General features: G+C 40.5%; 1 protein-coding gene across 14 annotated transcripts in view; it reads right to left on the bottom strand.

The window, feature by feature from the left end:
- ENAH (ENAH actin regulator) overlaps positions 1–17,803 on the bottom strand; it is a 241,849-nt gene that overhangs the window by 19,449 nt on the left and 204,597 nt on the right. For 3 of the 14 annotated variants that reach the window (XM_067564872.1, XM_067564861.1, XM_067564868.1), the window contains 7 exons: positions 17,644–17,768; positions 17,050–17,104; positions 16,660–16,708; positions 14,460–14,526; positions 6,370–6,399; positions 6,098–6,160; positions 511–589 (listed from right to left, as the gene is read on the bottom strand). In XM_067564872.1, the coding sequence (XP_067420973.1) occupies positions 511–589; positions 6,098–6,160; positions 6,370–6,399; positions 14,460–14,526; positions 16,660–16,708; positions 17,050–17,104; positions 17,644–17,768 (468 nt within the window). The other 11 variants (XM_067564862.1, XM_067564870.1, XM_067564873.1 and 8 more) reach the window with 7 other exon arrangements.

Raw genomic sequence — 17,803 nt, 5'->3', positions numbered from 1 at the left:
CAGTAGTGCTATCATATATTTACCCTTCTCTCATCTCTATCTCCTTTCCTATTGCTGATTTGATATTTTAGATAATGATTTTCTGAAAATGCATTTAAATACAGCATGTGAAGGAATACTATTTTTGTGAAAATGTTTTCAACTTGGCATGATCAATAATCTTTGGAAGCAACAATATGGCATCCAACAGATTGCAGTCTCACTAAAACTTTACCATTCTCATCAATTGTTATTAAGGTGGCACACTTCTTGTTATAGCTGAAATTATTAAATCAAATACAATATACGTTATCAGATAAAACAATTTTGAGACTGTATTCCTGACTTTGCTATGTCATTAAGAAATTACAGATAATAGGAAGTATTTAACCAAATTTAACCACCTTCCTGGATTTAGGTTTGAAACTACGCAATGGTTAAAGTTTGGTATTTAATCAAGAAGCATTGAAAGTCTTTAAAAGTTCTGCTATTACTTATTCTGAAAAGGTTTCTACTGAAGGTACTATATACCTGCTTCAATCGGTCATAGTCTAGCCCTTCTGACTGCACTCCATTGGCACTGAGTTGCCCAGATGATGTAGATTTTGGTCTATAGAACATAAAAAAGAATTGATGTATTATAGGCTTTAATTACTGTATTATAATATAGGCTTATTACAAAGCAGACATTCCTCCAAAACAATTGATATGTTTTGTTAATAGTTACTGCCCACTAAGATTGCAATAAAGAATTAGAATGAAAAAAGATTTATACAAAGATGTAGGCAGCACCCCAAACACCAAAGCTGTACATACAGAATGGAAACTACCAATAAAAGGCATTTTCCTGACATGGAAATATTAACTATTACATTAATATAGAATGACAAGGTGGGTGAAGTAATATTTTTATTGGACCAATTTTTGTTGGTAAAAGTGACAAGTTTTTAAGCTACACAAAGCAGTTCTTCAGGTCAACATACTAACATGGCTATAACACTGCAATCAAGTAACGTGTTATTAGTTTAAAACAGGAACAATTCAACAAGCAGAACAATTTTTGCCAGTGATCTCTGATTTTCTCCTCCTAGAGCACATGGGAAAGGAAGAATATCCCTTCTGAACTTATGATGTAAACCTTTTATATATTTCCCTTTTTTTAGTTTAACTTCTTGCTCATTAAAAAGGGGACTATGTCACAATGACTTTTCCCCTCTGATTGAAGAAAGCAGTATGCTGACCCTGCTCCAGTGCAACAACACAGTGTACCTTCAGAAAGAATGCTGAACTGATCTATTCAAAACATGCTTGCAAACTGTGTGACCCAGATGACTGCAACATTTACAGACATTACTAATTGAAAGTTATAACAGAAAATTCTGATACACATCATCCTTTCCTTTAAATCACCTACAAATTTATTTGCAGAAGACATCACATTTTAAAAATTTTCTACATGCACAGCGAATATTCTTAAGTAAACAAGCTACTTAGGAGGTTTTCAATAAGCTCTCCACATTTGTGTTTTCTGCCCTCTTCCATCCATATAGTGTACACTACTCAGATTTGGGAACATATATACTTAGTGCAGAAATATCCACGTCTCAGGAAATGTTTACCTGATGGGATGGTGGGGTGTGTGCAAGGTTTGAAGGTTTTGAGAATAAAGCCCAACCACCCTTCCTTGTAAATTATGCATTAACTTCCCTGGGATTCCTGGATGCTTTTGAGGCTTGATGGTAACTCCTGTGTAGTAGCATACTCAGGATCTCAGGCCTTGCTGGCCCTACAATAAGTTGGTTCCCATGGGCCTTGATTAAGGTAGGCTACTTATGCCTTGAGAGTTCAGTAGACTCTATTCTATATAGGACCCTCAGGGTGGCATGGGACAGAGGGGTAGATGCCTGAAGCAGCCATCACCTGCCTGCCCCTCTACCTGTGCTGCTACCCAGAACGGGTCACTCCTCTTGTCTAGTTTACTGTTGAGTATTTTAAATAAAATTGTGGCCACTCCGCCAAAGATTCCTGATGTTTGTCTCCATCCCCACCCACATTTACCCCATGACATTGAACAACTTAAGCATTCATGTTTAGTTTTGGTGAATTAATTACTTTTGAAATCCTTTCTTCTAACACCCTACTTCTGCATCATTCAGGGACAATTTTTTTTAAACCACATGCTTCTGTTTGCAGAGTGAATAAGTTTACAGTTGATTTCAAAATTTGTTTTCCTTCTGTTAGAATTAACCTTGTCTATTACTGTAAAGAATCTCCCTAGTGGAGGAAGCAGGTTCTGTTTCACTGTGTCTGTGCTGTGCTGCTCTGAATAGAAAGACAGAGTGAGGCAGCAGATTTTGGTTTTGGAGCATTTACATAAGAGAAACCCTTTCTGCAATACACGTCCTCTCCCATGCAGGACACAACACACCCCTGGTTCTTTCGACAGCTCCATAAATACAAAGCAAAAAATGTAAGAGTCATTAAAAAATAAACTGATAAAGAGAGGTGGGGACTTGTCATAGCTCCCTCTTTTTAATGTCCTTCCACTCAGATACCACATGAACTTTTTCTGATATTAGAGAAACTTTTCTAACTTGTGTGATCCCAGGCAGAATGTGGGCTTTCCCCTGCACTATGGTTTAGGCTTGTTGTATGTCAAAAGGGTATTAATTGGAAAATGAATCTGGCATACAAGAGTTGAGACTGTTTTCCATCCAATTTATACAGGCCTTTTTTTTTTTTTTTTTAAACCTATTTGAAAAACAGACCCACCCAAAATACACATTTATGCCCATAGTGTAACTTTGGAGAGGAGATACTTTAAACCAATATGACTGATGCTATGTCTACACTAGATATACTACAGCAGCACAACTGCAGCTGTGCTGTTGTAGTGCAGACATTTACTACAGCAATGGAAGGGGTTCTTTCGTCATTGTAGTAAATCCACCTCTCCATGAGGCGGTAGCTACATAGATGGAAGAATTCTTCTGTTGAGCTAGCAATGTCTGTACCAGGGATTAGGTTAGTTTAACTTCATTGCACAGGGTACGAAATTTTTCACAGCCCTAAGTGATGTAGTTAAACTGATCTAATTTTGCAGTATAGTCCTGAGTCTGTTCACCTTTTCTAGAAAGCCAAGTCCTCAGTTCGGACTGAAGAATCCAGTATTCTATTTTAATAGTTTCATGGGTAATATAAAGGCAAAATACCTCCTCAAATTATCTGAATCAGAGCAAATTGAAATAAAAGTTGATCTAACGACTAAGCTAAATTGAGAGTCAGTAAGATGTTTGAATATAATATGAAAAGTTAAATAATTGGACAGTGGAAATAGCTGAAAACTACAGTTCACCTTGCATCCCAGAGAACTACACAGTTTGTCTAATGCTATGAAGTCAAGTCAAATCTGTTGTATAATCTTAAAATACTGAACTCTACTATGTTTCCAGATGAAAAAGCTCCTTGTTTGAAACTTACTAAGTTAACTTTCCAGCAATTGCTGCCTCACTGCAAATACTGTTGAAAATGAACACTGAAGCTGGTAGCAAAATGTGTCTCTTGGACATTTAAGAATCCAAGTATTTATTTTTGTTTTCACACAGTTTTCCCTATAGCAAGAGTTCTTCTATACCAAGGGTGGCCAAACCGTGGCTCATGAGCTGCATGCGGCTCTTTTATAGTTAAAATGCATTTCTTGGAGCCTCTCACACACCCCCATTCTCTGCCTACCAGACTTGGCGGGAGGGCGGGGGGGAGGGAGTGGAGGAGAGCTTAGGGCTTTCGCCTTGTGGCAGGGTGGTGAGGCTATGGACTTCTGTCCGGGGTGGGGGGTCTCAGGGCTTCAGTCCCTGGGGGTGTGCCTGCCAGGCTTCAGCAGGAGCAGGGCAGAAGACCCAAGCCTCGGCAGCCACCTCCGGTGGGGCAGAAGCCCTGAGCACCCTCTCCCCACAGGGCAGAAGCCCTGAGACCTCCCTTCCTGTGGGGCAGAAGCCCCAGCAGGCACCTCCTGTGGGGCAGAAGCCCTGAGGGGCCCCCCCTCCTCCGAGGGCTGAAGCTCTGAACCCTGCTCTTGAACTTCTTAAGATTGTCTTATGTGGCTCAGAGGGTCAGTAAGTTTGACCACCCCTGTTCTATACACTTCATAGATGTATCTGGATCCAGACACAAGGTCCTTCAGTCACTGAGAATTTCCATCAAGTTTTATTTAACTGTTCCCACTCTCATTGTCTTGCTTTATGACTAAAAGCCCTGAGTTGGGAAAATGGGACCAGAGACTAGAGACCAATGGTGTGGCTGTCAACTAATGACAACAGGAACAAAGTATATACACTGAATGACAGAATTTAACCCTTACACACAGACTGCTTCTCATTGTTTCTGGTTTAGAACTTTAAAAAACATTGCCAATGTTTGCACTCCTACTCACATTTTCCCCCAGCATTACAATCATAATCTCTCTGAGAATTGGATAGGAAAGGGTCTACAGAAAAACCTAAATTTTACTATTTAGTGTGAAGCCACATTGAGGAACTTATTAAAATTATATGCTTTTCCTTCATAGACATCTTGGTCTCTGGCAATACAGATATTTTGTCCAACGAACCCCATCAACTCTAATTTCCTTCAGAGTTTGATATTTTTAAAAACCTCAGTCAAATCTATAGTTTCCATTTACAATATTTGATACCCTTCATTTCTCATCACTGCTCTTGTAGCTGGCCACTTTAGCTGCCAAGAGCAACTACCATTTAATGAAAACACAGCCTCCAAAACATCTCAACCATCAGACTGTTACTGAGCTCTCCCATGTGGTGATTAATAGCATTACCTACTAAGACTGTGAGCCAACTATACACAATAAGAGAACTTGATTTAAACATGCAAGGTGAAGATTTGACTCATGCTAACATGCAAAATACCACCACCAAAGATAATTAGCTGATGGGGGAACTTTTCATACAAAAGAATAGGTAGTCACCACAGTGTTAGTTTTCATGAAAAAGACATTAAGAAAAACAATTTTAAAAAGTTGTGAAATCTTTCAGTAATCTTCTAGATTGTACCACACTTTTTTTTTTTTTTTTTTTTGGAGTGAAAACTATTTAAATCCTGTACCATTTTGTCCAGAAATATTTTCAGTCCTTTTAAGTAGGGCACTTTCTTAAAAAAGTTTAATCATTTGAACATAGGCATTTTAAAAACTGCTAAATTAGTTGCTTTGGATGACAGATGCATAGTTTCATTCTCCTACAGGTCTAAAATATGCCCAGTACTACTCAATCGCAATTCTGCAATTGTCTTTGCAACAGAAACATGTTAATACGTTGAATGGATCGGGGTATGCATTTACATACATGTCCTCTCTTTTAATAAAGTCTTTCGGACATTTATGTTAGGCAAAGTCTAGTCAGTGAGCAGATCAACTTTATTGCATGATGAACAGCAACTGCTCTTTTAGCTGGTGGTAAGAATTGTGAAATACATTCTGGAGTGAAATACATTCTCAGGAAGCTAGCAGCTAGATGATTCTATGCACCTATGTTTACTACTTTGAAAAACTATCTTCTCTGGACACTACACCTTAATACGGTGCTCTTCAGAAGATGCAATAAGGACATACAGTTATATTGTAACCTACCTGGTTAATTACAATATATTTGAGATATTTTATATAAGTGAAATTAAAAGTTGCATGGCATTACTTTACAATGAGATCTATTTTTGACTATAGGACTGTTCTTTGAGTCACTATTGATCCGATGTTGAGTTATTTTAAATCCCATGGGAAAACATGGTACATTCTGTAATTGTGGATGAACAGAAATTCTACTACATCCAAGCAGCATGAAATACATCTTAAGTGCCTTATTTTGAATTGATTGCAGATAAACTACCTTGCCCTTAAAATTTCCCAATGAAGCTACCTATCCTTTAAGGATTCTGAAAACAGATACAACTATGGCTGAAGGAAAGAAGGACAAACAAGTTGTTAAGAGGAGCTTTATACCATTTGGTTGTGGTGATTACCAATCCTTGTAGAAAAAGCCCAGCCATGTACTGGTCAAGTCGGTTATTTTTTTTTAAATAAAAGTCTCAAACCCTAACAGGATGATACCTGTTTAATGAATCATAGGACCTGTTTTCAGAAACAATCAGATTTTTCCATGGAGACTCCCGTCTATGAAGGGGGAAAAACACTAACTTAACAGGATATATTAGAGCTAGGATATATGCAGTTTTAGAAAGTGAGTTATATTATAACTTAATTACTATACCAATTAAATCAGGGAACACTAAAGGAAACGACACTTAAATCATTAGAAGTTTAATTTTAAATCGGATAAGTAGGTATTTTATATATTTTGCACATTTACTATGAATACCAACCTCCCTGTTGAGTCTCTTGGCTTAGTTACTCTGAAAAGAGAAAATCCTACTTTACTTTTCAATTTCTCAGACATGTCCAACAATCCTCATATGCAACTTATGTCTTCTCTGCATATGTTAGAGGGAGATTTCAGCAGGGCCTAGCAGGAGGGAGACACCTACTGCTTGTAAATTGAGCTTTGGTGACAAAGCAAAGACAGCTCTGAGCATACGTCACTTGCTGAGGAACACATGCCAAGTTTTCAGTGGCTTATAAGGTATGAAAGGACCATCAGGTGGCAACCTTAACCCATCTTCTACTGAAGCCCTTTGCCCCTCAGCCATGAAGCATACATGGTCAATGCTGATGGGGAAAAGGTTCTTGGCAGCTCTAAATAAAGAAATAAGACTTTTATCCACTTGGATCTGCTGCTGCTGGAAAAACACAACTTTTCTGGATACCTTTCCAGGTGACAAATAAGGAGTCCTTACTTAACTGGCTGAGTTCTACATAAATAAATCTAAAAGGCTCTGACTCATTCAAACTGTGCCAAAATCTCTCCTTGGAGGATTTAGAAGGTTGACAAAATCTTGATAGGGCAGTTTCCGGCTATGAAAGAAGACCCAAAGATGTAAATAAATCTTTGGACTGTTCCAAGAACAGCTTTACTCTTACAGAAGGTCAGAAAACATTCTTAACAGGGAGATGGCAGCTCTCCAGCTCATATGATTGAAGTAATCATGATGATAAAGGCTTTTTTATAAAAAGAAGAAAGTCATGACAATACAGGCAGGTGGAAGAAGAGGTTACTTACCTGTAACTGGAGATTCTTCTAGATGTGTGGTCCCTATCTGTATTCCACTGAGCATTTATGCATGCACACTATGTGTCCAGTGCACCATGAGACTGGAGCTTAAGAATTTAAAAGTAGTAGGGCCCGTTGGTCCGCGCATGCACCCTGAAATCGCTTCATGATTTCACCCAAGGTGACAAAGGGCGAGGTGTCTCCAGTTCCTTCTTCACTGCAAATCAACAGATCTGCAGAAGAGGAGGAGGAGGAGGACAGGAAGTGGATTACAGATAGGAACCACACATCTCAAAGAACCTCCAGTTACAGGTAAGTAATTTCCGCCTCTTCGAGTGATGGTCCCCTACTGTATTCCACTAAGGGTGACTAACAAGCAATACCTAAGTTGGAGAAGGGTGCAAGGATATAGATGGGTGAGATGATTGGAGGACAGCTGCACCAAAGGAGGCATCTATCACTGAATCCTGAAGCAAGGCATACTGAATAGCCAACATGTGAACAGAATTCCACATAGCCACTCTACAGACATCCCAAAGTGGCACATCTTGGAGGGAGACCATGGTCGAAGCCTGGGCTCTCGCTGAATGGGCCTGCACACTTGAGGGTGGCTGGAGGCTAGATAATGATAACAGAGAATAATGCAGCCCTAAATCTACTCGTTGTGAAGATTGTCCGCCCCTTAACACTTTTGGCTATTACAACAAACCGTCTGGGGGATTTCCTGATCAGTTTCATCCTCTGTAAGGTCCCACAGACATCTAGGGAGTGGAGTCTCTGTTAGTTGTCCGAAGCATGCGGTTTCGGGAAGAAAATGGGTAAGTGGACAGGTTGATTAATGTGAAATTTGGAGACTATCTTTGGCAAAAATTTGGGATGCAGACGCAAGGATACTTATCTGTTCAGAAAGTCATGAAAGGAGGGACCACCCTCATGTCCGCGAACTCACCAGCTCTCCCCGCTGACATGACAGCCATCAGGAATGCGACTTTCATGGAAAGGAGCGACAGCACCAGCGGCTCAAAGAGTGGTTTCATTAACATATACAGAACCAGATTGAGATCCCATTGGAGACCAATGGATTGTACAGGTGGGAAGGTTCTAATATGGCCCTTCCAAAATCTAACAGTCAACAGGTGGGTAAAGTCTGAGTAGCCCTCCACCAGGGGGTGAAAGTCACTAATTGGTGCTAGGTGGAATTTGATAGAACAAAGGGCAAGACCTGATGCCTCCAAGGACAAGATACAGTCTAGGAGGAGGGGAATCTTCACTGCTTCTGGGAAAAGTCCTGTGTGTTCTGCCCAGGAGATGAAGCATGTTCACTTGGCAACTACGCCTAGGGGAATCCTTCCTGCTGCTGAAAAGGATATTTTGTATTTGTGATGAATATGCCCATTCTAGAAAAGATTCCCATCCAAATACCACGCTCTGAGGTGAAGTGCCCATGGTTTGGGATGGTTGATGTCGCCATTGTGTTGTCAGTAGATCCAGGAGACAGAGGGGAATTGGGAAGCACACAGACATGCGAAGGAGGTTTGGAAACCAAAACTGTCTAGGCCAGTGCAGGGTGATCAGGATGAGTGTTGTTTTGTCCCATCTGATCTTGTATAGTACCTGCAATAGGAGCGGGAGAGGAGGGAAGGCATAACTGAACTGATCTGACCAGGGAAGAATGAGGGCATTGTCCTGAGGGCTGCCCCCCAGGCTCCCTCTTAAGCAACATGCATTCTATTTTATGTTCACTGAGGATGCAAAGGTCTCTGGTCAGTTTCCCATCTCTTGAAGATGGCCTATAGTGTATCAGTCATTGTGGAGTTCCAACTCGTGGTCGATTATGAACCATCTGCTGAGCAAGTCTGCAATCACAGTTTGTGTCCCTGAGAGATAAACTGCAGACAAGATGATGTTGTGGTTGATGCAATGGTTCCAAAAGGTGACAGCTTCTGAGTGCAAAGCTGGCGACCTCGCGTTCCCTTGTATGTTGATGTAGCATATCATTGTGGTATTGTCCAACATGAGGAGAACAAATGAGGGGGACAAAGGCCTTGCATGCCTTTCTTACAGTTTGAAGCTTCGGGAATCCAGAATGCACATCAACATTCTGGATTCCCTAGGGGTCCACATTCCCTGAGTCATGTTTCTGTCCATATGCACTCCACAGGCTGGAAGGAGGGGCAGAAAAGGAACTTCTGCACAGACTTGACAAGGAATGAGAGTACATTGGGGGGAGGGGGCATAGTGTGATTTGGTGAGTAAACTTTTTGGAGCCATATTTAGAGGCAGTGAAGATGAGGACAACAAAGGCGGTGATGTATGTGCACAAGTCCATGTGACTCAGGAGGAAGAGGCACATCCTGGCTGTGACCGACAGATTGTCAGTTATATGAGTTATGAGTTCTTGCACAGTCTGGAGCTTTGTCCTGTGGTAGGTAGGTTCAAACTGTGACTGAGTTGATGATGGCCCTATGAAGACTAGGCATTGTGTCGGTTTTAAGGTCGATAGTGACCTCTAGGGAAGAAAGGAGGCCCAGAAATATATCAATTTAGGCCTGAGCTTCTTGTCTGGATCATGCCGTCAGGAGCCAATCATTGACATATGGGAATATAAGAGCCCCATAATGTCTTATGTGGGCTGCCACACCCACTGAGAAAACATCTGGGAGCCATGGTGAGTTCAAAGGAGACAACTCTGTCCTGGAAATGTTGTGAGTCGACCATAAACCTCAGGAACCATCTTTGGGCTGGATGAATATCTATGTGAAAGTAGGCATCCTGCATATCGAGAACTGTAAACCACATCTTTTTCTCATGAAGGGATGATTGCTGCTAGTATAACCATCCAAAACTTTGGTTTTCAGATGAACCGACTGAGAAGTAAAGGTCTGGGATAGGCCTCCACCAGCCCTTTTTCCTGGGTATTAGGAAATAAGTTGAATAGAACCCCATTCCTTGATATTCCGGAGGGGGACACTCTATTTCTCCTCTCTCTAGTAAGAAGTGTACCTCTTAGGTGATGATACTGTTGTGAGAGAGTGGTCCCAGGAACAGATTGGGATGGGAGCTATGGATGAAGTAGAGTGCTGAACTCAATAGTATAGCCATGGTGGATGACATTTAGTATCCATCTGTCTGTTATTGCACTTCAAACGGAAAAGAAGAGTGTTCAGTGACTCCTGAAGGGAGTGGGACAGAGTTCTTCAGAAATATGGTTTCTGTGGTGGGTGCGTCTGGGAGGACGATGACTGCAAAGGTGGTCCCGCAATGCTTGATCTTTGAGTTTTCTGACGCTTTTGTGGCAGTTCATAAGGCCTCTTAATGGAAGAACTGTGTGGTCCTGTTGCATCGTGTAGGGGGAGATAGGTGGTAGAATTGGTTCTTCAGTGCAGGCATGTAAATGCCCAGGGAATCATCTATTTTTTGGTTAAAAAGATGGGATTCATAGAAAGGGAGGTCTTTGATGGCATTTTGTACCTCCCTGGGGAAACCAGAGGCATGGAGCCATGATTCCTGTCACATAACTATACCTATGGCATGGCCCGCAAAGAAGCATCCAGCGCATCTACAGCTGATTGAAGTAAAGTCCTCGCCACTCCGGCTTAGCCTCGTCTATAGTCGGTTGGAAATGGGCCCAATCTTGCTGTGGTACTTTTTCAGCAAATTCATCCAGTTTACAGTATTTCAGGAAACCATACCAGGTAGTTCGAGATGCTGAACTGAAGGCCTGATGACAAGAATACCTTACAGCCCAAGAGGTCCAATCTCTTTTCCCTCCTTATCTGATGGAATGAAGTGTGGATTCTGCTGCCTGGAATGCTCTGTCGCTGCTTGGACTACAAGAGGGTTGGGAGGGAGATGTGAAAAAAGAAACAGACTCCTTAGCAGGCATGTAATATCGTCTCTCAGCCCCTCTGGGAGTAAGGTGTACACGTGGCTGGCATATGCCAAACTGTCCAGGCCAATTTGAGTATAGCATCGTTGATGGGTTGCGCTACTCTACCCAGTGTTAACGAATGATGGATGTCCAGGAGCTGATTTTGGGTATGTGGTACCACTCCAGTGGGATGCAAAGCTCCCCAGCAGCCCTCTTTAGGAGATCCTAAAACTGGCAGAAGTCATAAACAGGTGAAAGGGATGTCAAAGCAAGTGCCGTATCTGGAGAGGAAGACTGAAACCTCTCCTGCTCAGTCAGTTCCATTGGAACTGGGCTAAGCAGTTCTTCCTCTATCACCAGTTCTAAGCATCTGCTGGAAGGTGCATGAGATGGGGAAATTGGAGAAGTCTCTCTTGCTGAACATGTAGGTTCCAGTGGCAGGTATTGTGGCCAAGATCCCCAATATGGCCAGCATAACAGATCCGGAGAGTGTTGCAGAGGACTCAATGGGGTGGGAAACCAATGGCTCCAAGGCGGCTGCAGCTGAGGATGCTGCCACAGTGCAGGATGCTTAATGTATTAGTCCTGGAGGCTTCCTGTATTACTCCTGGTGGTGGTATGTGATGGACAAATCCTGCCCCTCATCCGACTCATCTGAAGATGAGAAATTAGAGATGGGTTCCATGGATGGTACTGTTAGAATCTGCAGAAGTGTTTGGACTGCCAGAGTGGGAGGTGAATGAGCCAGGTATAGCATGTCTATAGGGAGAGGTACAATCTCCCTATAAGTGGAGGGTCTGGACAGGCATGGAGAGGTTAGGTTTCCCAGTGCAAATACGTCCTGGGGTTCTGGCACCCTCCCCAGTCTCCCAGGAGTTAAGGGCACTCTCTCCACACTCAGTACCAGTGCTGGAGTGGTGGACTTCCCCACAGAAGAAAGGTCTTTTGTCTTATGGGGCACTGATGCTGTCTGTGTTGGCGGTTCTATCCGTCGTACTGATGGATCCATCCTCTCGTGTGGTCTCTTCTCAGGCTTGTGAGGTTTGGCACGAGCTCCCTCATCATGACCAGAGGAAGTAGAAGGAACATCTCCTTTCTTGATCTTGGATAAAGTCTTACCACCATGCTTATGGTCGTACTTCCTTGCCTCCTGACTAGGCCCCAGCATGGGGTCCATAGTGGTTGTGCCGCCAGTGCTGTAGTCGGATGCCATAGCCGGAGGGGCAGGCTTGGCTGTCACAGGCTGATATATGGGGGGGTTCCTCAGCCTGGATCTGAAGGAGGCCTTATGGCAATTTCCATAAGATGTTTCTTGAGACAGAGAGCCCGACCTTCTTGGGTAGGGCTTGGGAAAGACTGGCAAATACTGCACCTGGATGCATTGTGGCCCTCTCCCACAGTGTTGGTGTTCATTGCTGACCAAGAAGGGACACAGGCAGGAGGCACAGATTTTAAAGACAAGGGATCTTCAGCATAGTCCAGTACCCACGCACAGGTACAGGGGGGACAGAGACAAAAACAGGCCCCCAAATTAAGTAACTACTAAAAACTACCTAAAACAATAAAAAAGTAAAAATCTAAAAACTGACTATATACAAGTTTTTTTGAGAAAACATGTCACAAGCAAATGGACACCAATTGTTCCAACCTGGACCACGTAGCAGTGAGAAGGAACTAAAGAGCGGTCAGTCTGCCCTGTCCTTTATCACCTCGGACAAAACCAAGAGGTGAGTTTAGGGCACACCCGCGGATCAACAGACACTACTACTTTTAAATTCTCCATCTCTGGTGAGCATATGTAAACCCTTAGCAGAATACAACAGGCCATCACTCAAAGAAGAATATTTTAAAACAAAATTTAGACCCCACAGATGGACCACAATGTTAAACTTGGTTTCAGGCAAGGTAAAGCACTAACAAAACATTTGATAAGGAAAGGAACTTTTATTATGAACTTTTCCACTTTCCTTCTGATTGCTCCACGAATGGAAATTTATCACTGAAGGATGCTAGGTCATTGGCTATTGAAGCATGTGTTCCAGAGACTACTATTGAGAAGTTCAGACAACAAAATCTGATGAAATGCTTTCTGGACTCCAAAATAGAATCCCTCATACAAATAGCATTTTGCGACTCAAATCCCCCTCCATTGCCAGGTAGTCAATTGTAAGATGGTCAAACCTGGTGAAAAAGAGGTGTCTGTTGTAGCATGGCATCATTTGGCAGCACAACACTTACCTTCAGATACTGTTTGCATTAGAAGTAACAGAAAACAAAGCGTTGTAATAGGAATAGAGAAGTCCAACTGCTAGAGCCTGCCTAGTACTTGGAAATTAGAGAAAGATGCTAACAGGCTGATTGTGCTTGGTACCGCTTTTATTTTAGATCACAAGATCCATGGGAATAAGAATATTTTGCTACTGACAGCAATGTGGCATACAGCTATAGGATCTATGTTTCATTAATTTTTTCCCCTCTTTGTAGTTATCTGTTGTCTTTTAAAACGTTAACGACAAGAATTACTAATTATATTTGAAAGAGAACATTTTCCTCAGGGTTAACCTAGAATCTGGTTGCCTTTTTAGATCCTCAAGATATTTCTCAAGGGAAAAAAATTATCCTTAAACTAACTATGAGAAGTTTCTTAATAAGAGTTCCTCAGCACCTGTATGTAGAGCATACAGGATCATTAATTGAACAATGCCTTATTTTTTCCTCTATGGCCAAATATATGCATTTTAGGATCTTTATGAGAGCATTAGTTAAGCAATTTAACCCAAAATGTAAAATTGCTATCATGGTCATTTCTCTGTCAGATTTGTCATCTAATTAGGTTCTGACATTCTGGCTGAGAAATTAGCAAAGAATTGGGTAGTGTATTTAAGGGTCTGTCCCAGCTGTATCCCTCAGGATGGGGTTGGCCCAAATGCATTGCTTAGGGTTTTCATGAGAGTCAGATTTGGCTGAGATCATCAGGCTTTGGCCTAAATACCTAGCTGGGTAAGTACATTATCATATCATCATAATACAGAGGGACTAAGCTGTTAGCAGCAGATGAATCTGCTGCTGAGTGCATGAACGACATCTTACCTGCCTTCAGTGAGAGGACAACTCATGTTTAAGGACTGAGGGACATGCATCTTGAAGGAAAATGAAATGTTTCCATAACCAAAGTTATACCGCAATCAACAAAGTTGTACTTTGATATTTGTTAAGATTCTATTTTGTTTTGCATTCTTTCATCAATCCTCCTCAAAATTCAGTATCAATATTCCTATGCCCATAAAAACATTAGAAATGAAATCTTTTCAGCTGCCTATTTACAACAGTCAGATGGCATTTGTTATTTTTTATTCCAATAATTTTTAGGCACAATGAATAAAGACAATGTTTCACAACTGAAAAGAGAAGTACTGGTATAAAGAGCAGTGTACCTGGAAATAACAGGTGACTTGCTTCCATTCACTGTATTTGTTCTTTCCCAAGGTTTCCTGGTTAGTTCTTTAGATATATAAATAAAATTGTGAGACACACCAGTTTTCATATTAATTCATCTCTCTAACAATGCATATGAAGTAACTTCAGGTAGCTATGGGGCTTAAGATACTTAACTATTTTACCATCTTACATTAGTTCTTCAAAATTAAACCACCTATTGGAAAACTTATCTTTTTATCAATTATAATACTTGTATTGCAGGTAGCACCTAGCTGCCCAATAAGGGCCCTATTATGCTAGGCACTGTAGAAAAACATAATAAAAAGATGGCCCCTGCCACAAAGAGCTTAAAATCTATAGTTTAAGGATTTCATTCCTTCAGATCTGAAAGCTGATTTCAAAATTCTGTGATATATGTATTCATGGGTAATATGGACTAATATAGGATTTTTCAAGTTAGCAAAATTCTCTGTTTTGAGCTTTGGACATGCCTTTCAAAAGCTGCTTATGATCAGTTCAGTAGAACTGGAAAAAAGATGACATGGCTCCATAGGACTGAAATATTTTCCATCAATGAAAAAATGTACTGCACTGGTCCATTGTACTAAAAGGAATACAAGTTTCTCAAGTTTCCTTAAATCTCTAATGAGACTAATGGGATTCTGGGATTCAGAAGAGATAGTTTTTATCTCTAATTCTTCCACTGACCTGTTGTGTGATATTGGGCAAGTCATTTCACCTCTCTGTGCCTCTGTTTCTCCTCACACCTTTTGTCTTGTCTATTTAGATTAAACTCTTTAGGGCAAGGACTGATTTACTTTGTCTTTGTACAGTACATTGTGCAATAGGACCCTAATGTCGGCTGAGGCCTTTAGGCAATATTCCAACAACCGCCTTTTAGACTTGTTTTATTCATATTAACGTGGAAAGCTAGCCTCATATGCACTCATGTTCTGTGCTCCATCTAGTGGACTGTGTTTTCAATTCTATTAGAAATTCTCTCCAATAAGTTTTGGCTCACTATTTTGAGTCACTTACAGCAATCTAGAGACACATGATAATGGACAGTGAAACGCACTTCTATCCAGCAGTTAAGGATGACTGCATAAGCGACTGGCAGGGCACAGCCAAGAATCAGCTATTAGTGATTAACTGCAACAAATAAAAGTCCATTACACTGTCTGGAATCTTGTTGTAGTTATTATAGATCAGAGGAGAAGTCATGCTGCAGAGATATTGGAGGCATACACTTTATTAATATAAGTTTAGAGATATTAGTATACAAGGATACTTTGTCAGGATACAGTAATAACTGCCAATACTCCAGGTATGACCAGAGTAGTCTGTTTTTCCCCTCAGTAAACTGCTATCCCAGCCAATGTCCTGTGATTGTTGTCAGGCAATTTGATTGATAGCCCTCTTCTCTGTTCCCTTTCAGTTGCCTCCCATCTCTAACTCCCACACTCTCAACTCAGTGGGTCCCTGCACTAAGCAAAGGGAGAGTGTTTTGGGGAAAGTTATTTTTGTGTATTTCATCTGCATTCCCTGGTAGTATGAGATGCTTGTACTACCACTGAATAGCACAGAGAAACCATTCAATGGCAGAATACATGAGGTTCTGATTATGGGATAAAAATCAGTTGCCAAATTCAGTACAGTCTAAATTTACAGCTTTCTCCCCACCTTTTACTATTATATCAATGACTGCCTATCCTCCAAACATACTGCCATTAGCCTTTGTTAATTTTTTTAAAACTTTGAATCCAGTTTGAAAGTTTGCAGCTGTATGTTTCATGTGAAGTTTTACATTTAGCCGTGTATAGTAGATGCCAGACAGCAAACCCATTTAAAAATCACATGACTTTGTTCACCTCAACTTTATTCAAGGAGTGTGCTCTCTTTATATTAAGGCTATCAATGGATTTGTGGACAGTAACAAGAGAAAATAATTAAGACTAACCATAAATGGGGACAATTTGAGCTTAAGACAAATTATTACCAACAAATAAAAACAAGCTTTATTTTCAACTACTGACCATACTAAGATACTTATGTTATTTCACTTTCAAGGTAAAACGCTCAGGATTATGAAGTCTGATACCACAACAAAACAGTTTTTAATAAAACTTCAGTACTAACACTTAAAAAGTACTTTGAAAAATTACTAAGTGCACTTCACAGGTTTATACTACTTACCAGGTGTGCTAGTTGAAGAAGGCTTAGAAGTTGAAGGCTCTGATTCTTCCTGATTAAAATGAGAGGGGAAAAAAGCTTTAGAATCCTAAAAATCTGGTCAGATTGATGTAAATCTGTTTAATGGAATTGTTTAAATATTTATAGCTAAATCTTTTACAGGCAGTTAATGGCTCTGTTCAGATAAGACTTCACTAAAAAAATACACAAGTTCATAAGAAATAAATTGAACATTTAAGACAACCCCATTATACTTGTACCCTTTGAAAAACGGAGGTTATATTTCCCATTACAGCAAACCGTAAATTATCTGTAATTTGAACCACTAAAATAGCTTCCTTATATGGTCTTGCATTAAATAATTCAAAGCAGGCAAAATAATAATCAATTTACAGTTTTATCCTCTTTCTGCTCTGGTTCTGTTGATCCCTTTTCAGCAATTCTTCTCCTACAAGACAGAGACGTGAGTTAAGAATGAAAAATAGATGGCTAAAGTTATCAAAGGTATAGCCACAAAATGGAAAATATTTGTTTAGTGTTTTTATATGCATACACAACTTGAAACCTAGATAAATTTAAAAACAATAAAAAGCAGTTTCAAGTATACATTGTCCACTGAGATTTCTAGCCAATGTTTGAGGTTTTGCAATTACATTTTCCTGTTTAAAATGTTGGTTTTTGCTTCCACACAGCTGAGCAAAAGACACTATACAAGGGTAAAAATAATCTTGACTACATCTTGACTATACATGGGTAAAAATAAAAATGACTGTAAACAAAGTGCTATGAAATGCATAAAATTAACTGAAGGAAAAATATTTCTGTAATTTTTCAGTTGTAGTTGCAAACTGATTACAATAGTAGGTGTATTTTATGACAGAGGTATGATTTTTAAGTTCACAGTATATTATGATGCCTATTAATGTACTATTTATTGAATACAAAATACAGCTACAGCTGCAAAAGAATAAAAAATTATCTACTTACCTCCTGGCCAGCAGGGCACTCATTTCTTCCATTAATCCACTGCCTCCCAAGGGAAGTGGCCCATTTCCACGAACACTGTCTGTTTTAGATGGAGCTCCTCCACCTGGACTAGAGGACTCGTCACCCTTTATGACAATACACAAAATAACAGTATATGTGG

Source organism: Emydura macquarii, unplaced genomic scaffold (genome assembly GCF_026122565.2).
Source record: "Emydura macquarii macquarii isolate MOO-44397 ecotype Brisbane River unplaced genomic scaffold, CSIRO-AGI_Emac_v2 contig_2676, whole genome shotgun sequence".
Taxonomy (NCBI): domain Eukaryota; kingdom Metazoa; phylum Chordata; order Testudines; family Chelidae; genus Emydura; species Emydura macquarii.
This window is presented reverse-complemented; position numbering and strand designations above follow the sequence as displayed.